Genomic DNA, 24,596 nt, shown 5'->3' with positions numbered 1-24,596 from the left:
ACAAGGCATACTTCCAACCTAGAATTTGGACATGGGCTGTCTGAAGAAGGAGACAGTGCAGAATGGGCGTTGCTCATTCATACAATGAAAGAAAAGATGGATCATCCAAATAGACTAAGTGAATATCAAGAAATATTTTATTGTACATGTAATCAAAGTTTTAAAAAACAGACAAGAAGGAGCAAGGGACAGATTTATCTAGCATCGCTTAACTATGCAGAGTACAGAAATACAACTAGTAAAGACTGAGCACATACTAATATCCTTTGCTCCCCTTCCCTGCCCCCAATGAAAGAGGTTATACAAGCAATATTAGTAAAGCTTCAAATCAAGCTTTCTCAGTAATTGCACACTTGAGCTGACATAGTTGAAGTATGTTCAGTTTCATGAGAGAATGTGTATTCAAGAGAGTTGTTTATAAACCAAAACACCATCTCTTTAGTGGTTTCTAAGCATTACTCGTTTAACACTAAGAGTATATTTAGATGACTAATGACTTAGCAGCCATAATTGTCTTGCTATATCTGAACTGACACTATATTTAAGTATATCAATTATAGAAAATAGATTCCTTAGGTTTAAGAATATGTATTAGAGAATATATTATCTAGTGTCAAAACCTTAATGTAAGATAAGTGGTTGTCAAGAAGTGGAAGTATTCACAAAAAAGGGGAGGGAGCTGCATGCTGATTTGGGAAACATTCACTAATCAGAACTAAAAAAGCTGAAGCTCAGGAGTACTGGCTGCAAAGGAGTTATTACACTTCAGTATAATTTGTGTAAGAGTTTCAGAATGCTTGGTTTGAGAAGAAAAAAAAAAAAGCTATTCATCCCACATCTACACTAAGCTTCCAGCTTAACACACAACCCCAGATTGTCCTTACCACAGCACGGTAGTATCCTAAACAGCTCTCTCCATGCAACCCATGCTCTGCCTTACACACTGCAAGGAAGGAGACTCTCATTCTCTTCCAAAACCAGACAGCAAGAAGTCTGAAAGTGAATGCAGAGTGTTATCAGAGCTTACTTACTCCCTTCAAACAACCAGCTAGCTTCCTTCCTGATTTGCAAGGGTGAAGGCCTTCACAGCAGAAAGCTGTACTTTTTTCTAATACAAGCCGATTTTCTCTCAATAAGAAGAAATAAACATTTACCAAAAATGTAAGCTATACAGCATGTATCAAAGGATGAATCAAATCAGTTTGATAAGTGCTAAATCCTGAATTGAAGGCAAGACAATTTTTGGGGTTGACACAAAAGACAGATTTGTTTATTTTTCACTGGCTTAACACATCTGTCAAATTAAATGACTCCTAGCAAAACTTCTGGAGAAGGGCTAGGGAAAGGTAGACAAAGCCAGATCCAAGATAACAGTAACTACCATATTCTGGATTCGAATGCCTTTTTGAAGACTATCAGCTTTTCGGCTTAAAATAGAAGAGAATCATGGTTTATTAGTTATACCATGATCTTCATATACTTTAGCCTAAAGCATGGTCCAGTGAAGATTAGTGTCAAGTTAGACAACTAGGACTTGAACTCACTAGCACGCATAGCACCACTTGATGGTTGCTGCATTAAAGTCAGTCTAACCCTCTAGTCCTCTGCCAGAAAGCGCCTCATACCTTTGACAGTTGTGCGACACTATCTACTCTGGGCCAGCTGACCTGCCCACGTTTCATCTTCACAGATATGCACCTGTTTTCAGAGACATCAATAGCTCTAAGCTTAGAACTCTGACACATTACCTGAGCTTTCAAAGTTCTCTTTTCAGTATTCAAAAGTTGGAAATTCATGCAACTGACAGACCAATGTATTGCTAATCCTCAGTTATTTCCCATGTGTGCCAAATACAGCTGTTAAAGCCTCCCAGCTCCTCTGCATACTTCTCAGCTTTGAAATAAGGAAGGATCAATACAGATCTTAGAATTAACAGACTTGGGTGCAGGGCAAAAACCAGTAGCTATTCTGTATCTCAGTAACTACTGCTTTGGAAAGTCTCAGTATTTATAAGTTTTAGGTAACACCACAGCAGTATTTAAATGTATGCTGCATTTTAGCAGAGACAGGCTACCTACCATTTAAAGAAACATCAGCCTTTCCACAGGAAAAAGTCTCTAAGACTTAGCTGGCCATTTTTTTCTTAGCCATAACATTTAACAAGGCAGACTTACTTAGCATCCCATTCTAATAGTATTATGGAATTCTCAACGCATACGGCTCATACCTATGGCCTACCTTTAAAGTAGAGTAGCTGGGCTGCACATTTTAGTAAGACCTACAGAACTTTGTTAGCTATGCTAAAACTCTACTTAAGACCCTAGAAGTGTTCTTGAAGAATTACCAACTACCTAAACAGTTGTCCCACAGAAGTGATTTCACTGGTGACTGAATTGGAAGACAAACACTACAAGAAAGTCAATAAAGGAAATCCTGTATGCTCAAAGGTTCTCTCACTATCTCATCTGAAAGAAGCTACCTGCCACTTTGAAGTATTTCCTCCTTCCATAGGAATAACCGGCATACCTTTTGGAGGCAGTATAGACAGTGACTGCTCAAAAGTATTTATACAGAACTGCTTTTTGGAAGAGAGAATAAATTATTTTACTACTTGCACAAATTGAATGTACTATACTCATTTTACTCTGATAAGTTTAAGCTACAAAGTATCTGTACAAGATATATCAGCAGAGATAGCACATTGTTAACACTACATGTAAACCAAGTAACAACAGGTCCTTTCATCAAGTTGTCATATTGCAGGTAAGCCATTTTACATTAGTCCGAGAGGTTGTGAAACTGCACTTCCGCACCAAGGAGATTCCTGGTGAGCCCAACAGAAAAGCTGTGCTCTACAGAGGTGACTGTCCATCCTGGAACAGCAGCAGGAGAAGAATCAAGCAACCAGTGTTTGCAGTAATATTCTTAAGAAGGATTCCACTCATTGGGTGCATATTGCTGTACATAAGGTGCATAAACCTGTCAGGTATTAGATCAACGTGAAGAGAAGCCAGTTGCAAGGCTGCAACCAACTACTGGCGTCATGTCCCAGATCTAGAAGAAAATAACGTGGAGAATTATATAGCAACAATAAGACCTAAAAGATATTTCTCTAACAGGCATAGAAGCAGACAAAGACCTCCCTGGACATGAGGTAGCAAATCATGTTTAAACTGCATTTGAGGAGGACGAGGAGGTATACCAGCCTTACAAACTAACAGCCAAACTTCGGGCTCAGAAAAATTTACCTTCTAGCACTTCTCTGTAGGCCTGGTCTAAAAGTGCTATGCAGTTTGATATAAACATACTTAGAAAACAACAGGGACAGCCTGGAAGAGTCTCAGTTCTGGCTAGCACGGACGATGCATAGTTCAAACATAACAAGATTCTGCATCAGTCTGATTTCCAAGTCTCTGTTTTATAAACAGAGCTTTTAGTGGCAATGCTCCAAGAAGCCAGGAAGCTCAGAGCCTGCACTTTTTATCATATCTCTAAGACCACTAGAAGATTCTGCTACTGCTGACACCTGGTTTATTTACCCAGAAGACACCAATGGTAACCATTTCTGACATCTAGACGCTATACAGTGGACTTATGAATAATTTCCTTATTCAGTTGCACAAAGAACAGCCTGCAACAAATCTGATTCTTGCTACACACAACAGTTAGCTTTATAGCAACAGTTGTCGGAAAGAAAACTAAATAGAAACATCAGTTCTCTACTAAATTTCTCTAATAGATGGAGGAAAGAGGGACTTGAATACCTTCACAATCCGATCACTCCCACAGGTGACCATTAGTCCTCTGGAGATGTCCATGGACATGTGTGAAATGTTGTGCTTTCCTTCATGAAAGGTTGCCAGGGAAGTACGGCTGCAACAGAACAGGTCAAACAAAACTCAGTCATGAGATGAAATCTGATGGCACCATTACAGCAGTGCAAAATGAGCTTCCAAGAAAATTCTCTAAGTACTAGTAAATCAGTCCAAAGAACTGCAGTGACTTATTAAAGGGGACAGAACTAAATCAGTGAGTCATGTTAAGGCATTGCTCGCATAGTTAGTTATACAGGTGTGACAATTCCTGGTCTTCCCTGCCTGTTAAAAATGCTAGAGCAGAAGTAGGAAACTGCCTAAGTAAATAATGGTATTCTTCCTCATTACATTTTTACCTGCTGGCTACTGCGAGTCAGATAGGGCACAGCACCTCCTTTCCAAAAATCTTTTTGATATCAAGATAAAAAGAGTGCTCCTTCACAATGCTGCCTAACGAGATAGCAAATGATGTCTAACCCAATTTGCTTGCATAGGAAAATAATGTTGGGCTGTGAAAAACACTGTTGAAGAAACAATTTTCAATAAGCATACAAAAAGTAATGCATATACAGCCTGGCATCTGTGATGCATTATCAACCACCCATCTGCATAACATTATGTGAAGATGGATAGCAAGCACAAGAGTTTCAGCACCTCAGCAGCATCACTCAAATTATTACTCCTTAATACTCACTCTTCATCCTTGATTGACTCAAAACAGGAGTCACAGACACGGACCTGGAACTCAAATCCCATGATTGGGTAACTTGACCGTTTGGTACTGCACTTGCCGCATACTGCTTGCCCACATTTTCTGCAGTGATGCTTCAGGGAAGAAAACAAAAGACAAACCAAAAAAATCATTACACTGTACCACTTGACCATTTTATCAGACGTTTGTTGAGTAACAACATGTAAGGAAGCCTTCAGTTCTTTAAAGCTGAAACAAAACACTCTGGAACTCTGAATGGCTTTCTTGCCACCAGCAGGTTTACCTCTGTATCCTTCCTGCCCATCTCTTCTCCTTTCACAATCTTATGGGAGCAGAGGAAAAAGGGCTGGACTGCCAACCAAGGAAATACGAGTCCAAGAAAGCCAAAAACAGAGAGCCTCAGTGCCTGTCTAGACCGTCCAGATACAAAGATATCTGGAAATGTTTCACACTGTTGTCCAGTAAAAGAAGGGCCGTCACTGCTTCACTGAACTTGGTACTCCACAACACATTAGGCTGCAGTTTGCTCAGTTATGGGGAATTGTGTGTTACTTTACACAACGCTTAAGGAATATCTGTCCACAGCTCCAGTGCACTTAAAAATTCAGAGAAACCCAATCGAGCACTCCCAGCACAGCCTTCTTCGCCCTGAGCTACAAGTTTGATGCAACACTTCTCACAGAATTAGAAAGTTTCTCAGCATGATCCAAAAGCTGTGAGCTCTCAATAAACACTCACTTCAAAGCAGCAAAAATACTAACAGTATAGAAGATCTAATTGTGTTAGTCATTTTCTGTTTGCTTTTTGCTTAAGTGTTGAAGTACAGCTAAGCACTCAAATGAGTGATCTCACCTGTCTCAACCCTAATGTCTTTGTGTCCCACATTTGCTTTATATTCCAGAAGAAAGGCTGTTCACACTTCTGACAGGAATCACTTTCTAGCCACTGAGGAGCCTATAAAACAAGAGAGATGTAAGTAATTAGAATTCTTTTCCCTCAGCCAAGGAAGTTTGTTTTAAGAACCCACAGTGAAGTTTCACTTGGAAAAGTGCCCTGTCTCAGCTCTGGATATTAACACAATAGATTACCTTGGGTACAGTACACAGGAAGTTTAGTACTAAACACAATCTCAAGTCCTACAGTTATTTGTTACCAAGAGCTACACACCTCCTACACTTTTTAAGCCCATAGCTGTACGTGATACAAAAATAAATTCAAACATTCAAAGACTGCAGCTTTGGCTGCCTAGATGATTTCCAATGCCTTGTGTAATCTGAGTTGTAAAAGTGACAAGGCAGTCATGCTCCTCTAAGGCAAATTCCAGAAGCATATTCTGGAAGCAATCATCTTTTCTTCTTCCCTAGGATCACAGTTTAAAAAAATTAAGAAATCATATGCATTTGCCATCCTGTCCACATTTTCATTAACCATTCCTCCTACCGGCACATAATCTTCTTGACATAAATGCACTACACCAAATGAAAATAGGGCTTTCACGCCATTTCATCACACTTGGATACTTTAAGGGATAGAAAGAGAGTCAAGCACATAGACTTGAACTGGAACACGTATACCACATACAACTTTAAGCACCCAATGAGGTGACTCTCCTTGAAACCTGACAGCAGGAAAGCTGGAACAATCATGAAGCATTTATCCTCAGTTCACTTACATCCATTATTGATAGTAATAAAACAATAACATTGTCAGTTGCACCACCTCACCATAAACTTTTATTAATACCAAATATCCAGTCTGTAGACCTTCAAGCTTGATTGCATCCCCTTCCTTCCACCATGTTAGTGGAAAACATTGTAAAGGGTAGTAACATGTCCAGCATGGGAACTGGGGAGTATGGAGGAAAACAGAGGAAACCTCACTCCATCAAGTGAAATTTTCGTATTGTTTCTGTTACTTACAATAGCTGTTTTCACTTGATAGTGTTTTTTAAAAGGCACCAGTTTGACTTCCTAGCTTCCCCTAACAGAAGTGCAGGATCTCTTCTTATTCTTATTTTATTTTCATGCATTAAGTAGGCCCCAAGACTGCAAACACTACTACTAACACACAGTTGGAACTGCCCAAGATCAATAGGTACAGCTGTCAGTGGAGTTACCATTCCTTCCAAACAAAAAAAAAATGTGTCTTCTAATTTTATGTGCCTTACTGCCTATTTGAAGTCACCCCATAATGTAACTCATTATCTAATCCTTCAAAGGCAGTACATGCAGCACTCTGCAAATATTTCGTTTCTTTGCTTTTGGATTAGGCTTGGTTATGTTTTTCCAACAAGTTCTGAGACATCACAGCTGTTTTAAGTTAACTGCATTATTTTAATTGTGTTAATATTGTCCATTATTTCGGAGCTGTCTTAATCCAGAAGAGAAAGACATGGCCACGTCTCGTTCTCCTAATCATATAATAAGTCAATTGCTTGTAATCACAAACATGCACGAAGTCACTGATACTCCAGAAGTTTTGAAGAGAGATTTTCATGCTAAAAATGTTACAACCATCACATACAGCACTCAGTGTGTTCAGCGTAGGTCAGAAAACAGTTCTTAATCATGACAGTTGTATATAAGACAAAGCAACAGGATAGGGAAGGCTGAACCTTGACTACAGCTTACAGGAACAACCAACGCTAATTCATACAACTATGGTTAATGAAAGGTAGCAGTAATATTCATCTTTTCAGTTCCTATGGTGTGTATGAATTGATGCAGAGAGAATGTGCATGGCAGGTTCAGTTGATGTGTTCTGAGGTCTTTAAAAAGAACAAACACACACTTTATGGACTGAACCTCTACATTTTGACCCGCATCTCAAAATCAACATCATTTCTTTATATGCTTTGACATGAGTTGAGAACTTAGTTCAAGACTTCTGAAGTACCAGTTTCTGTATTGCAAAGGCTTGCCTACTTTAGAGTGTTCCAACAGCAAGGGCTGTAGCCATTCCAGGCTCAACATGCTGTCTCATTGACATGGGAAGCTAAGCAGTCCCAAGCCTGTCCTGCACATCAACTCATCGCAATGCAGTATGGACAGCCACTAGAACAGAGCAGGTTTTAAAGACATCATTCGGTCTTAAAGTTTCAGGCAACACAAGGGAAACAGCCAGTGTAACAGACCAAGAAAAGCCATGCCAGCCTCCAAAGAGGAAAAATAAAACTATATCTTTTACCTAGAGCATGATCTTACCTCTTCTCGGCTGATATCCATGTTCCAAACAGCAATTCCCCCATCAGCTGAGCAAGATACTAGCTGCCGGGTCAGTTGAATGTAACAGATAGCCTGCACCTTGTCACTGCAAACAGAGCACGTTATTTACCCAAAGGCATTTAAATAAAGCTTATTTCCCAGAAAACCCTGATTCATCATTGTAAAGTTACCTAGAAAGCCAAAACTGATTTCTAAACACTTTTTGCTAAGTCTATATAGAGCTATGATTATGAGTGCATTGATACTGCCATGTAAGTGCTACCCTAGCATCAGGATGTTGACTGGAATGGTGTTAATACAGGCTTGACCAGAATACCAGAGGTACAGCTCCATATTAACATTTGCTGGCAGAAAGCACTGACAGTGAGCTGAGTGTAATTTGCCTCAGAGCATGGTTGCAAACTGTGTTAGCAAGGAGAACCACTTACCAAAACAGAGACAACTGGAAAAATCAAGAGAAACGCTTGTTTCAGGATACAGCTAGAAAGCAGATGGAGCTTCTAACTTTTGCTAATAAACCACAGTAAGTCTGTAGTTGCAAAGAAAAGCATGCATTCACCAATAAGACAGACAGCTGAATATTGAACAGTCACGGCAAAGTGAAAGTCAATCCAAATAAACTAAACAAATGATCTCAAAAATTTGCAACATCTAAGATTAATAAAAAAAAAAAGCCATTCTGCTTCTCGGAACTCATTTTCCCATTCAGTATGAAGTTTGATGCTTAGTGTGATGTTTAAAGAGAAACTAATAATCTTATAAGTCTTCACCGGGATACATGATGCAGCAGTAACAGCAGTATGAAGTCCTCCAGTCACTGATGTCAGTTACACTTTTGTAACCAATACTCTATTATTAGTTCTTAAGTCATAAAACTAAAACCTCAAGATTTAACAAGAGTTCTACAGCTAAGGCTATGAGTCTTGATCAAAGGTGGATGGAGGCATCTACAAATATAACAAAAGGAGAATGCACTATACGAATACATCTTTAAACATAGACTAGATCTGTACTACCACTGCATTTCTAAGTAGAACTTATCTTCAGTGGTGAACTGTCTGTCAGACTGAATTAAGGCCCTAGATTTAAGAGGCAGCTAGGTAGTGTTGTCTCTCCAAAAATACTGAATTGATTAAATACAGACAACTACATAATCCACAGAACAGTGGAGACGTAACATGCTTTTATGAAGTCCAGAGACCCACTCCAGTAATTCAGTTTATCACCTCACAGATCCTCACAAGTAACTCAGTGAAGTGTTTACAATACAGAAGCATGCAACTTTAAGTACAAGTTCAAGCAAGGTGATTGAGGACTTTTACCCCTCTCTTTCTATAGCCTACTTTTATGTCACATTCTCATTACCTATGGCTTAGAGGGACCAAATGTGCCCAAAAAAATGTCATCAGTAAACGCCTTCCTAGTACTGATTATCCCTCTTTCCCTCAGATGTCTTTAGTTATGCAAAACGTTCTCTTCATTATTCAAAAAGATTTTGCTGTTTAGTCTTCCTAGGACTCTGTGTCCGTTACAGAATATTCAGAAAAGACAAGACACCATTACATACTGATGGCCCTGGAGCAGCAACGTTCTCCCTTTCCTTCCACCAATATCCCACATGATAATGCTGTGATCAGAGGCACCCGAGAAGAGCAGCCGTTGAACAGGATCCCACCACAGGGAAGTAATACTTCCTATGAAAGAACATTCTGAAGTTAGGTCTAAGGGAATAAGTGCTACTAAAGTGAAACCTGACATACTCCCTTACTACAGTAGCAAATATTGAAAGCCTTAAGGCAAAGGACAGTGTGCAACAGCAAGATGTAGTCTCGCTAGAGAGGCAAAGAACTGGTGACAGAAAAAAACATTCTGAAGAAGAAAGTTAGAAGCAAAGCATATTTCAGAAAGTTTGAGAGTTACCAGTTTTCTGCCCCTTGTGTTTGTCTGCTTGGTTTTGAGAGCAGGCAGGTTGTTATGTGATCTTTGGAAGGTGAAAAGTGTTAAAGCTTTCCAAGCAGAGAGTAGTATCCAGAATACAGTAAGGTGCTCAGTCAGTGGGTGCAGACCCAGTGTGCAGTATTCACAGGTAAACCAAGCCCTTTACGTAACTATTTTTAACATTAAAATAGTTGGAATAAGAAACTAAGTGACCATTAAACTGGGAGTCTGTTAGTAAATTTGGACACTATGTACTAAACTACAAAAATCACTTTCAGAAGGCCCAACGTGACTGCGCCTCTCCTTATTCAGATGAAGAATTCAGTCATCCAACAGCTAAATCACTATATGCATGGTAATGTAGATAGGAGACTGAAGTATTAATTTTGTTACTCATGCCACCTATGTTTTTGCGGTTGTGGGAAGTTTTTTTTCCCTGCTTACAGACACCCTTCCCTTTAGCTAAAGCACACTTCCACTGCTCAGTTGTTATCAAGTCTTGTTAATCTGAAAGCAAGATGAAAAGTAATTATAGCCCAAACCATTTCCTTCCAGCTCTCTGCAGCAAGAGATCTGTCTCGTCTCTCTTAGGACTATTATTGCTTTCAGACCGACCCATGTGGGAGCAGTTATCTCAGAGAACAGTGACCACCTGTTCCATACAAGGCAATTTAAATGTTATTTTCAGCATTACACAGAGTGGCCTATAAAATACAGAGAATTCTGGAAGTTGACTTTTGAGGGATAAGCTCTAACGCCATTTAAACTGCAAAGTAAACAGTGCTTGCTTACAAAGTCAAAGTTAAAGCAAGCACTGGAAAGGAAACAAGTCGGAATGAGACCTTTGAAGTCTAGCACACACAGCTGTACTCAGAGAACTAGCTGCCATTCAGGTGTAGAGTTACCAGGCCTAGGGGATATTACACAGATACCTGGGAAATAGGCTACACAATCTGTTTTGCTTTAAGAAGGGGAAAAAAAAAAAAGATGGAAGAGCTCAAATTACGGAGATGCAAGAAAAACCTGTTTCTGTCTCTAGATTAACCAACTTCTATACTAGATCAGTTCTTAGTTTTGAGGACCACAGTACTCTTAAGAAATGTATACATAAGCCAAAGCTGTCTGCTATGCAGACAGTGCTTGAAAGCTCACTGCAACTCAACAGATAGCATATGCATTATATGCACTGTGACATCCAGACACGCTGCTTCCAGACTAACAATACCATCTATCAAGGAGATGCGTTTGAATACAGACTGCTGCAATACATACAGAGGTAATGCAGGGCCAGGAGGATTATTCTGCACTTAACTGAAGCAATCTGAAACTGCTTGGAAGCAAGAGATGCACTTATCATTTGAAAATTTCAATTTGCCTTTCCTACTCAAAGCTGGCTTTGTCATTTCACAGTCATCTGCAAAGCAGGAGTCTACATAGCTTTAACAAAGTCTACTCTATCTCTTAGAAAAGACAGCCTTTTCCAGTGGGCCGGATACTCATGACCATGTAAATTCAGCCCTACCCAAATGCAAATTAGTTAGCTGATAATGAAAGTTGTCAGTATCACAATAGTTATTGTCTTATTTCCCTCAGCACATTAGTAAATTATACATTCCTTCTGTAAGTTTGCATTCTTGCCTTACTCATTACTACAGATACTGGCTCCATATCATGTTACAGACTACTTGGTTCTTCATCTTATAAGGGCTTCAGCTATACTACATAAGATGAGACACTTGTCTTTGACTAGATATTTGATTCCAGAAGGTTCTCTAAATTTCTTGCATATAGCTTAGCTTCTGCTGAACACAGAAAGACAAAATAAAGTCTCATAATTGAATGACCAGAGCGGGAGGACCCTCACTGGGCAGAATTAAATGGCTTTTTAGTATCTACATTTAGGTTTGCTCAAGTTACTTTTAAGCATTATATTAACACTAGATCTGCAGGGGAAAAAAAGAAAGAAAAGAAAAAGAAACACATTCTAGTTCTTTCTCTTTAGTGCTAAGGAGACTAAAGGTTTTTAAAGGTGGCCATCTAGTGGATAAGTTGCACTTAACTGAATACATGTTTACCTTTCTCATCTACAATAAAAGTACCTGTAAGTCTATACAGGACTAAGATTTCCCTACAACAAGAACACATCTCTTCCTTAAGAAGTTATCTTGTGCAGCTTAGAAAAGTTTCTGATTACTATGCTGTACTAGTTGTTTACACGGTACGTATCCTTAAGAGGTGCATGTCCAACCAAACGTCTCATCCTGATTTACAACTAGGCATTAGAACCTGGGTCCAGAGGAATCAAGAGAAAGAGTTACTTTACCTTCATGCCCTTTGAGTGTTGTGATAATTGAACATGTGTTCTGCTCAAGCTTCAGGAGAGTGATCTGTCCAGAATAATCACCAACAAATGCATACCGAGTTTCATAATCATATCTGAACATCAATCAAGGAGAAATCTTATTTGTTCTTAGAAGTATTTTAAGAGATTGAAACATACAGCATACATGTCAGCTATAAAGTCAAAACAAATTGGAAAAGAACATCTTAGTATGCCAGATAAATACTGACACAACTGCTTCTAAGAGGGCTGGAAGCTGTATTAGCTTAATGCTTTTCATTTCTCTCTTCTCACTCTTCCCTACATACGCAACTAACACAGTATGGAAAACAACAGACATAAGCCATGAGAGAAGCCGTGAGGTAATCCATCCCATTGCTGAAGACAATCTAAGTAGATTTAAACAATTTCTAGTACATTTTTATTGAACACGCTTGTGATCTTCCAAAAGAGACGCCTTAGGCTGCTTGTTGTATTACAGAGCTACCAGTAGAATTATTTCATTGGTCACAGGGTGCTATTCAGATTTAGATCTAGTAATTGTCCCTACAAACTCTCAGTTTCCTAGAATGTTATCCTGGTTAGCATCCCCAGAATAGAAAAGCTAAATTCAAGGATGTTGACCATCCACAGCTAGTTTACCTTACAAGTAGAAGCGTATTCCCATTGTTCTAGCTACAAAAAACAAGAGATCATCTAATTTATGTTCTCTGCTCTCCACTTCAAGATTCCTGATGCAGGTTCTTGAACACACTGTTGAAGATAGAATAGTATTTCAGAAAGGGTTCTGTCACGAAACACTGTCATAAAAGCCACAATACATCCTAATAGAATCTATTAACTAGGTCACACGCTTTGCAAAAGTAACAGACATCACAACAGTTTTCAGATATTCCATTCTTCTTACCACATGACTAATGTTTCCAAAAACTGAAGGACAGGAAGCTGGATGGAATTAAATCATTTGCCACCTCTAGAAGACTTACATTATTCAGGAAATAAGAACTAAGAAAAACCCCATACAGCTGACACCACATAACCCAAGAGTTGTGTATTAACTCATCCATCCTTTTGGAGCCACACAAAAAAACCCACAAGCAGTTGCTAGCAATGTAGTCTATTCCCCACAACAGAAAAGACTAATTTTAAGAAGTAAGAGTACCAAGAAGTCTACCACAAGTGAAAAAGCAGAGGTTTTGCAATCTAACAGCATTCTGGAATCTCTTAAGCCTACAGAAATCCTGAGACAAATGAGTCACTTTCAACAAATCCACTAAGTTCCTGAATGTGTGATCCTTTCCTCATCTTGGAAGTTCATGCTAGCATAATCCCTGTTAATCCATTAAAGAAGAGGCACTCTGCTGTGTTTTTCAGAAGCTTACATGTAGGATCATTAACAAATGAATACCAAGGATCCTCCTGATAGAGGAAATCAAGCAACTAGCAGTCACATCAGAAAGCCAGTTCTTCCAAACAGAAGTCAAAGGCGCGATCAATTTGAATGTATTTTCAAATGCCAGTCTTCAGTGGAAATTTACCTTGATCTTCATAGAAAAGGTCATATGCTTTTCTCTTCATGATAAACTGCTCCAGTCTTTACAGAAGTCTTAACTAGAAAACCTATGGCATTCAGGGAGGCTCTGAAGCATCAAACTGTTCCACCAGCAAGTCGCATAATACGCACACCAGTATTAACTCAATTCTGTGCTACACTCTGCCGAGGCGAGCAGCATGTGTAATGTTTGCAGGACATAAAACCCTGACTTCTGGAACAAGGATAGCAACAATGAGCAAAACAACTGAAATACAGCTTTGTCAGCTTTTCTGTCAGTAAGGTAGGGTCTGCACAGATCAGACCCCACAATGCAAGAGAAGCTGCTGGCAACCAAGCAGCTAGCCTTCCTCCTAGCTTCTCAGCACAACGCAGGTATATAGTAATTCCAGATTTTTTTTTATTTTTTCTTTTAAAGAGATGTAGTTGATCTCCTTCACATTTTGAATCAAACCAGTTCTACAACTTCACTGCCACTAATCTTCATACATCTGCCAGTACCTCCAGTCACTGCAGGGCCATGTCTAAACTGCTACCATTAAACAAGCGATAAAAATAGTTTTAGGATTTATGGGATTTAAACTCATGTTCAGAAGTTTTGACATATGAACTATTGGGTTTATATGTCTTTTACATAGGGTAAAGAACACCCTGAAGTACTTCGAGATAAAAAGACAGTAAGAATTCTTAAGCTACAAACATTGCAGTTAAAAGCAATTTGCAGAAAAGCAAACTGCACAGACAAATTACTAGTAGTAATGAATGAAGTCTCAATCTGACTTGTAGGTTACAGATTGTTCAACAGATGCTAGTGTGCATTGGTGTCCTAAGTGACTTGACTGGAAAGAACACAGGCCAAGCTGCAGAGACAGTTACTAGAAATTTTCACAAGACGCTACAGACCAACATCTCAAAATTAGGAACAGTACACATTAAGGTTTCTACAACTCAAGGTCACAGCATCTCTTCTACAATCTAACAAAAGCTAACAGAAGCACAGAAGCAGCAGTATTTAACATCACATCAAATAAAGATTTGCAGACTTACAAGAGATTTTAACGCCAGCTTTTGAGATAAAAAGGAAGGAACTAAAGGAGCTAAACAGAGTACTTTTCCAGTTTCTGGGCACCAATCGTTTACAAAGGATACTGTAGACATGAAGCCCAAGAGGTGAAGTAGTGTCTCCCCAGCATACTCCCACTCCTGGTACACATCCAGCTGACGCACTTGTCATGACCAGTGCTGATAACCCACTCTGATGTCAGGCAGAAGGTAATAGCAGACACTCGATTCTGATGAGCTGTGGGAAGAAAAAGATTCTGGCTAGTTTTTCCTAGAAATTGATGCGTTCTTGTGTTCATGTGCTGAGAGACAGAGGTCAAAGATGATATCTGAGCAATGTTCTACCATCACGTTGTAATTGCCTATAGGCTAATGTAAAAGGCTAGAATTGTCCTGTTCGGTATACGCCTTATGAATAGCTTAAGTGCCAACCAGCTGACTTAAGCCTTTCTCCCATAGAGGGAAAAGTTGAGTTCAGCCCAGATACCCAAGTCACTCTGATTAAGCAGCAGATAAACCCTCAGCTTCCTCTAGTTAGGAAGCAAGGACTCGCTGGGAATAATATAGCACATCTAAAAAGCTTAAATGTTTTAAGTGCCTCTTTCCTGATCCCAGTGGAGCTATACTCAGACTCATTCTTTTAAGCACCTGAAAGTCTATCTAATCCATAGCATTCAAACTGGTACCCATGAAAACAACCAAATCCCACTGGCTTTGTTTAGAATGCTACCACTAAGCAAGAAGTTACATGAGCTTTAGAAAGAACTGTCTCCTGACCCCTAAGATGTAACTATTCTATTGAATGAGTTGACAAGTCATCTACTTTAGCATAAAGGGAGTCTTGTCGCTTTAAGAACAAGGCCTTGTTCTTGTAAGCAAGAACATTGCTTCTATTGGTGTCAGGGAGTCACAAGACACACTGTACTTTGTTCCACTACATAATCTGTAGCTCTTAAAGATTCTCCATCAGGCCCTCCACATTATTACTCCAATTTTAACCAGCAATCATGTTTTTCTATTTCTTTCGAGGATGCACAAATGCTGAAAATATCATCTTCATAAACCCTAAAATAATCCCTATTTCCCACGTGCCAGGAAAGGTCTTTTTCACCCCTACTGCTCTCCCAAAAGACAGAGAAGGCAGAGACTCTCACCTTAAGCTAGAAGTAATCTAGCCCAGTGATTACAGAATGTAACAATGGAACTTGCAAATATCGAGGCACATCTTTAGAAAGCACCCTACACATTCATGTAGTATAGCTATGTCACGTCAAGAGTAAAATCTGAACTCGTTAGATACGGTTCATTACATGTGCAAGCTAATGATGCATTGAACTCTGGTAATGACTGCAATTCAGACTCAGCTGACTGAAGATTACTCAATAACAATGTTTATCTTACGGTAGTTACTCCCAACTAAGTGACAACTGGAAGAGTATTTAAGCTTTATAAATCTGAGACACCGCCCAGTTTCCCAAGCATTTTAGAAGCCCCTCTTTCATACATATATTAGTATAGACACTGGTTACCAGCTCACCTGGATAGGTCTTCACAAAGTTCATCTTATTGAAGTCCTCTGAAATATGAAACTCCTGAAATCAAAGTGGAACTGTTAGCAAAGATGATACAGTGACAGTGGAAAGAATGGCACACACAAAAAGAGCAATAACCTCATAGAACAGAATTTGGATAGCAGCAGTTTCTAGGGCTGACGCAGAGGACGCTGACATGCCAACTTCAAATTACAGTTATTATACTAACATGCATTTTTACCACGGAGTATTTTCTGAGGAAATACTGTAGAAGGAGATGAGATCTCATTAGCCCCCAGCAGGAACAAACAGAACTCCATCTTGCTGTATTTTTGATTTAAAGATCTGAGACTTCTTAATGATGTGACAAATTTAAGTGAGAGTATTCTCTATTTGATCCATTAGAACACACACAATTTTTTAAAGTTTTAGCTTAGTGATAGTTAACTACTTGTATTTCTGACATTCACTTAATACCCTGTCTCCCTATAGAACACTAATCATTCTGACCTTATCTTCAAAGAGAAAAGAAACCACTAAAATATCTGAAAGTCATGGGACTTCCTCTCCTTTGCCAAGAAAAGATGGGAAGAATAAAAACTTGCTTTTTATTCTGCTGTTTGTACCCACTCTCCAGGAGCAGAAGAGAAATTACAGTTGGTGTATAGGAAAACAGAAAGACTGCTTCTCTAAAAGAAGACAAAGACATATTTCTCTATACGCACAAGAGAAGGAATGCATTGAACCTAACCCCATCTCTCATCCTTTCAGGATGAGAAATTTCAGTATCATGAAAAGGTCTGCAGCAAGTCAATTCAGAGTGACACATGTGACTAGATACAGGCAGATCAATACTTCTGAACAGATGCAAGCTAGCTGCATCACAGTCCCTGTTCGCGTACCACCAGGGCACTTCACCCAACTTAATGTACTTCTCAAAATAATTCCCTACAAAGCATAATAATCCAGGCTCATTGCTACACTAATGCCTCAGTGATTTCTTGAGGCTGGCTAGCTCACATCTAGACAGGGAAATCCTTCTTTGCAGTCCTCCAATACGCAACTCAGGTGAACTGTCAAGGAGTTCAGCCATTTAGTAATAACTGCATTCCAAAAAGAAGGGAAATAAATTATCAGCTGCCAGCAACACTTGATGCTCCCAGACAATCTAAGCAATTCTGATCCACATACTGAAGAAAAGTCAAGCTACTTACCATGATGGCTCCATTATCCTGGCCTACAAATATTCTCCTGCTGTCATGATGATAAGCCATGGCTGAACATGGAGCTGTCAAAAAAAGAGCAAGCCCATTGAAGTTGCTTAACTTGAAAACTACAAGAACACAGTGTTCTAAACCAATATCATCTTTTTTAACATCTCAGAAAACATTGCCTTAAGTGTACTTAAAGTTTTAAAGCTACAGGACAGTCTGGAACACTGCAGTGATTAGGGACAAATCTATCACTACAGACATGCTTTATTCTGTAAAAATCTTTTTAGAGCTCAATCTGAATAGTCTATTTTCAGAACTGACAAATGGAATAATTGCTGTAGTTCAGACCAGCTATCAGGAAAAAAAAGATTACAGTTGGCATTTTTAATCTAGATCCTAGGCTACTCGGTCTACAGCTGATAAGACACAGAACATCAGGGAGACCAATTCTTTGGTCTTCATTTAATATTTGAATACAAATTACTTCAGAAATTGTCTTTGGAATGACTATCTTTGGTTTTACTGATTATTTACTTCATCATGGTATTCTGTCTTTTTATATATATGATAGGTATCTAGGCAGGAATTCTACATTAAAGAGCCATAAATATAATGTTTCACTATAGTGAAACATTCACGCTAGGTGATGCCTAGTACTGACACTCAACACAGAACCGAAGCAGCTACTCAATATTACTTTCTTAATTATCTAAATGTTTAAAAGTAATAAAAAATATATACCTTGGGGAGCAGAGAATATTCCTTCAGTTAACAGTTTGAAAAGTTTACCTATTCAGCTGATGAGCTATTTGCCAGCATTTAAAACATCTTCAGCAGCAGATCCATACAGCAATTTACCTGGTGAAGGATGTGGTTCATAACAGAACACAGCTAGTTTCAAATTAAAGCCTGAGGGAGAGTTCCAGCAAAGTTCCCAGATTAAAGGTCACCAAGTGAATCCAGTGCTTAAGGAAAGAAGTTTGCTACGCTTGGCCATCACTTACCATTTCCAGCATTTTACTTACATGACATGGTGTGGTAGATGCTGGGCCAGTATTGTCCACTGTCTCTCTTTAGCCATACTCGTATTGTTCTGTGTTGTGGGAAGAGTGGGGAGAAGACAGTTGTAAGTAACATCACCTTTTGCATCTGAACCAGTTTATTACTTAAATATCAGCTCCAGGGATACAAGAGAATCAGCAGTGAAGTAGAAAGTTAGCGTCAATTAAACACAATGCTACAATAGATACACTTGAAGGGAACTTACATCAACAAATTAAGAGCACACATGCAGACAGTGTTAAAGTTACTACAGGTCTACTTGAGACATCCTCTCCAAACTGCTGTGTGTCTTCTTTGTTACTATTTAAATTGAACTTCCTCATTCCTAAATGGAAGCCTAAGTGATCTGAAAATATAGGTACCTGGAAACAATTTCAAGAGACTTCAAATCAGGGATGGATTTGCTAAACCACATCAGATCATTAGTAAGAGTTTAACAACATTTGCATAGAAGACAACAAGTATCTTACATCAGAGCTAGAACTTTTTAGAACAGGTTGAAGATGCAATGGTAGCACTCTAATTTTGTAATTCCCATAGGAGCTTTCCTTTAAGAGACAACTCAGGAAACAAAGCAGACAATACCCATGACCTTAATGTACTACTTCCCTCTCCTAAAAGATGAAATCTTTGCAGCTGAGTACGCACTGCCTCAAAACAATTAAGATTTTCAGCTTTTGAAAATACACTTTTCCACCAGGTTCAGTGGCAAGTGCATATTACTCCAGTTCATTTAATACTTCCCATTAAGATTGTCTCTTAAAAACCATTACTTCCTCCTTACTCTAACCCATACCTTCATGGTATGGATTTACTTCACGGTCAAAAAGCTAACACCTCAGCCACCACTTCCCAGCAACATGCATCCACGTCATCCTTAGATGCCAATGCCAGCTGTAGCAGAGGTTAGCTTTTTCAAGCAGTTAAACCACTTCATCATACTCAAACTAAGCTGTCCTGAACATCTCTGATGGTAGCTTACACCCATACTAACGCAACTCTTTCACTTCTACCCAAAATCAAGTAATTATTTTTGCTGTAAACAGACTAAGAGTTACTACAGCAATTGACACAATGCACTGTTGATTTTTCCACAGTAAGCTTTGTTTCCTCACGGTATTCTGGCCAATTGCACCAGACTGGGAATTCACATGAAGGAAGCAAGGATATGTTCTTTCTAAACAAATTTCTGAGAAGCATAATTCGTGCAGTCATCATTAACAATACGGTCACTTCCTAAAGTTGACAGCCTAAGCAAACAGTTGCCAAAGCCAGCAAAATTAACTTCTGAAATCTTCTTACTTTGGTTTAAGTAAGATTTTAGACTTCACTAAATTAATGCTTGCAAGGATAAGCAGTGAGACAGCTTTCTATCTAATTATATAAAGCTCTCAGCAAAATCTGAAGAGATTGCCCATAGCAGTTCACTAACAGCCTGCGTAAAAACCCCACTTCTCAGTTCTCTCTCCTACAGATCCATAGCTAGGGCCTGTCTCCTTTTCCTCAGGAGAATTCATTTGTGAAATACCAGTTCTAGCTTAAAGAACTAAAAAAGCTCTACAAGTTCTGCTCAGAACCTGGTTTTTATTTAACGAACAGGCCCTGTGCTCAGTACCAGAAAAGGCTGGCTGCTACTCACCTTTCTACATGCGCTCCCTATTAAGGGCCTAGAAAGACACAGGTTTGTTTGAAGGTAGTCTCAGTATGGATGTAAAAATGTCAAAATCCATTAAGGATCACTCACAGACAGACACACACCTTTTAAATTACAAAAAACTTGGGGATATTTGAGAGTGGTGGGAAGAATTTTTTTTTTTAAAGGCTTGTAAACTCCTCCTATATTGGTTATTATTCATGGAAGAGCGATTCAAAGGGGTTTTGTTTGTTTCTTAGTAATACAAAACACAAAACCATCTTGAAGCAACACTGAACGTGGCCTTACCAACTTCTAGTGATTTTCTTAGTTTCCCAATGTTTCATTAACAGAACAAGTAAGCAACAGATAGCGATGGAGAGAAAGTTTGGGGGTTGAACAGGGAGAAGAAAATCCTATAGCATTCCTACAACGTTTGTGGCTCATGCAACATACGCTGCCCTCTAAAGCCAAATGCACATGTCAGAGAAAAAGAAGAGGTGGAAGATCAGCAGGCAAATCCCAACTTGTTCCAGTACAGAGGTACAGGTACTATGCCGCTACACTAGTCCCATCTTTCGAACACATTCACACCACTAACAACTGCTTTTCTACCTGAGATCAATCACTAACAGTTGGTTTTCTGGCAGGAACAGAAGACTGCATTTTCCTGGCAGTCGAAATACAGTAAAAGTATGCAGGCTGCTATTGACTATGTTCCCAAAACAGCATAAGGAATCTGGTTTAACCACGGTGCAATGCAAGTTCAAGGATGGAGCCGGCAGTTGATGCTTTTTGTCGATTTCTGCTCACTAAAGCATTAGTTTTGACCAACATTTAAATCCCACAACCAGAAAAACAAATACTGCAATTTAAGCAGCAATTCCAATGCAACGGCAGCTGCTGATGGTCACAGAGCACCAGCACTCGGGTATGCTAGAAACTCTGTGGAGCCTGTTAGGTCACTATCAATACAGAACCTTCACCCAGCCGCACAGAGGGGCTTGTACACTAGCTTACTATCCCTCATCATCCCCAGCTACAGCTGGGAAACATTTATCCTGCCGTTTGTTTGCTGAGAACAAGGACACGAAGGTCAAGCGCAGAGATCTGACCATCACAGAGCCACGCAGCCCACGCTCCTTCTCAGACCTGAGAAGGCACACAAGCCAGCTGCGTGCAGCCAGGCCTCACCCACAGCAGGCTGAGCAAAATGCTGCAAGCAGTTCAGACATAGCCTGGGAGCTGGGGGCAGGCAAAATGCCTGCAGTGGCAGAGGTAATGATCCTTGTCAGGAACCTTCTGAGAAAGCTTCAAAGATGGTAAATTCCCCCACTGAAAACACAGATAATCCTGCAGGTATTCCTGCCTCTTTAGGGGCTTCAAACACACTAGATTTTTATTGGTATTCACAGACCTGCTGTGGTATTTTTTGTGTCCTCAAATAAAAATAGAACCATTACTTCTTAACGTAGAAAATATCCCTTGAAATAGAAAGAACTCCAACACTTCTCATGAAGATAATCCACAACATTCATGGAGGATGTTTGCACACCGATAGTGTTTTCCTCACTACCTAACTTGTAAACACATTCCTCTGACCGGTTATTCTGAAATGCTTGCCAGCCTTCGCTAATTAAGGTTTAATCAAAAATACTTAGGGCCTACTGTTTTGGTTTACTGCTCAAATGGGTTGTATATAGCAACTCTTTGCTTCCTGAACTCTGTATTTGCCTGCTGCTAGCAGCAGCATCTGTTCTGCAGCATTAACACCTACGCCCCATTTTTATGGAACAAACAGGAGAGTAAAAAGTTTGATGACACATTAAACCGTAGGTGAAAGATACGCGAGTGAGTAGGCTTTGATGTATTGTGGGAGATACCTCCGATCAAGGCAACCACAAGCAGAGCCTGAAAGCTTAAAGATCTCAGCGAACTCCCTCGCTACGCCTGCCTGCAAGAATTTAACTTCAGGAGCGCAAAGCTCCTCTCAGAAATTAACACACGCCAAAGGTGGACGGCAGCCTCTGTTCTCTTCACAGGCCTCTGCCAGCCTGTACCACTCAGTTTCTTGTCAGGGTTAATCCAGAAGTGAGCTCTTCAGAATCACTACTTCCTCACCTCTTCCTCGCGAAGCACATCAAAGCAAACTCAGTGCAAGCATGTTAAGATTCAACCCATACTGCCACTGAAAAGCCACCTACACCATGCACACACAGGTTGAACAAAGAAGAGATTGCTCAGTCTCATCCCAAACCTGCTGTCCAAGACAGATTGCAGAGTTTTTTTCTGCGGGGAGGGTAGAGACCAAGACCATCTTTCAGCCAAAGCCAGAATCACTTCATGCAGGCAAACATCTCAGCTTGCTGCAAACGGGGTGCAAAGACTGCCTCTTGTTGAGCCATGGCAATGAGTACTGTTCCTTCAGAGGGTCAGAATTTAAATCCTGATGAATTTACATAGAGAGTACCGAGCACAGAAAGCTGTTTACCTTTTTACATGGCAGAAAATTGCTAAGCTGCAGAATCAAACCCTGAGAAGGCAGGTGCCGCTCCCTGTGTTCTGCAGGATCACAAAACTCAATGTTTCCCTTACGTGTTTTCCAAAGGGCATACCTTTTAGTATGCACTTTGCACGGTATGACACCCTGCAGTTTAAGATAATGAAAATGTTTAACACTTAACAATATTCAGCTGCTCGGTTTGAGAAGCACACATGCCTTTAATCCTCAGACCCTGCTAATGCTGTTCCAGCACCCTGGAAGCTTAGGAAGAAGACCAAGCGGCCAAGAAGATGGTGGTATAACTCTAACACTGGTTCCTCAGGACCAGGAGTTACCACTTCAGAGCACATCTCTGAAGGCCTATCACAACAGGCACCCAATCTGCAAAATAATATTGTTTGGGAACAGAAGCCTGACTCCAAGTACTTCAGAAAACCATTCTCAAACAGCCTTTAGATGATGTAAGGATGTCTCTGGCTTGAGTTATCCCAAACTTAACGGGCTTTAAGCATGCAGCAGTGAGCTTTTACTCCACTCCTGATGACTGATAGCTCATTTAAGAATGAAACATGCTAATCTTCACGAAGTTAAAAAAAAAAAAAAAAGGCAGAGGGGAATAAATCCAATTAGCCCTTTAAGAACTGTTTTGATTTTATTTTCCCTACATGATAAATAGAAACCAAAAGCAGAAGCTAGTTGTTATGTCTGCCTTTTGCCAAATTAAACTACTTCTTAGTGCTTTTTTTCTAGAAAGCTCAGCTAGCACTTGTGAGCAAGTAATTCCAAGCATGCCAATGAACAATACATTCTCACCACCTCTTCAGAGACATGGCGATAGACCAGCACTCAGATTTCTCAGAAGTGCTGGTAATCAGTTTCAATAAGCACTGTGGCAGCTTTACATTCTTTAATAGCAGATACATGTTGTCAGGTCACTGAGAAGCATCACAAGCATGGCCGAGTTTCTGCTTTATCCATGCAGGTGTATTGTAACATGTCCTGTACACACTTTGTTGCTTCAATAGCAGAAGACTGGTGAATTTCATTTAAAGCAGGACAAGTTAGCACTTACCCCACCCCACTCCTGCCTGAATGCCCTGCCTACCAGTGAGGTTACAAAACCAGGCTGCGCTGCTGCTAAGCTGTTCTGTTTGTTCTTTTGGACCTCACAATAAATGCCAGAAAGTCTAGCTGACTTTAACACAGGTACCCAACTGTGTCGCCCACTAGGGTCAAGCTTTTCAAGGAAAAAATTCATACGGAAATAATGCACGGTCAGACAGTAAAACGGTAAAGTTATCTGAGCGCTAAATAACGTGCTCGTCTCAAACACGGCCTCAGGTTTCGGACAGGAGCGCTCCCGAGGCCTCTCCCAGCCCTGGTCATGCTCACAGTCCCTCCCCGCAGCGCCGAGGCAGCAAGCCGCCTCCTGTTCTCTACGGCCGCCCTCAGTGCTACCCGCTCCCTCCTTCCCGCTTTCACTGGGTCTCCGTAACTACTTAACGCCGTTACAAACTCCTGCCCCAGCGCTGCCGCACCCCGAGGGCCCCTCGCAGGGCGTTATCCCCCGGCAGAGCGCAGCTGCACTGATTTCCCGACGGCTGCGGGCGAGGAGTCACGGCCACGCGCCTCGGGCACGGTGCGCGGCGCTGCCCCGGCCAGGGACCATCCCCCTGCAACATCCGCGCCGCCCGCCCCGACGGAGCAGCCGCAGCCCCAGCCCCAGCCCCGGCCTCCTCCTGCCCTGCGCGGGGCCTGGGCGCGCCGGGCCGCCCCCTACCTGTCCTCGCTGGCCGTGATGACGCCGTCCTCCTTGGGGATAAGGAGCGCGGCGCTCACCACGTCCTGGTGCCCCTCTACCTTGCTGAGCAGCACGGGCCGGCTGCTCTGCGGCCGCGAGTGGATCTCCGCCGCCATGTTGGCGCGGCGCCCCTCAGCTGACGGCGCGCGGACCGCCCCGCCGGGCCGAGCTGTGCCGTGTAGCGGCGCGCGCCCCGCGCTGACGTAG

The 24,596-nt window shown here is 40.7% G+C and overlaps 1 protein-coding gene across 1 annotated transcript; it reads right to left on the bottom strand.

Moving 5' to 3' along the window:
* On the bottom strand, positions 120 to 24,596 carry WDFY1 (WD repeat and FYVE domain containing 1). Its single transcript, XM_021393767.1, has 12 exons — positions 24,369 to 24,596; positions 18,416 to 18,483; positions 17,391 to 17,464; positions 16,182 to 16,236; positions 14,732 to 14,882; positions 12,013 to 12,125; positions 9,319 to 9,445; positions 7,731 to 7,836; positions 5,380 to 5,481; positions 4,510 to 4,640; positions 3,765 to 3,873; positions 120 to 3,054 (listed from the first exon to the last, which is right to left on the bottom strand). The coding sequence occupies exons 1-12, from the start codon at positions 24,503 to 24,505 to the stop codon at positions 2,995 to 2,997; spliced, it is 1,233 nt and encodes a 410-aa protein (XP_021249442.1). The 5' UTR covers positions 24,506 to 24,596; the 3' UTR covers positions 120 to 2,994.

Source organism: Numida meleagris, chromosome 4, assembly GCF_002078875.1.
Source record: "Numida meleagris isolate 19003 breed g44 Domestic line chromosome 4, NumMel1.0, whole genome shotgun sequence".
NCBI lineage: Eukaryota > Metazoa > Chordata > Aves > Galliformes > Numididae > Numida > Numida meleagris.
This window is presented reverse-complemented; position numbering and strand designations above follow the sequence as displayed.

Bases quoted from the DNA above. Each gene is read 5' to 3' on its own strand.
- WDFY1 (XM_021393767.1), bottom strand. From the start codon at position 24,505: ATGGCGGCGGAGATCCACTCGCGGCCGCAGAGCAGCCGGCCCGTGCTG. The intron at 18,484-24,368 runs GTAGGGGGCGGC...CCCACAACACAG, and splicing joins ATCACGGCCAGCGAGGACAG to AACAATACGAGTATGGCTAA. The intron at 3,055-3,764 runs GTATTCAAGTCC...ATTTTCTTCTAG, and splicing joins GGAGTGATCGGATTGTGAAG to ATCTGGGACATGACGCCAGT.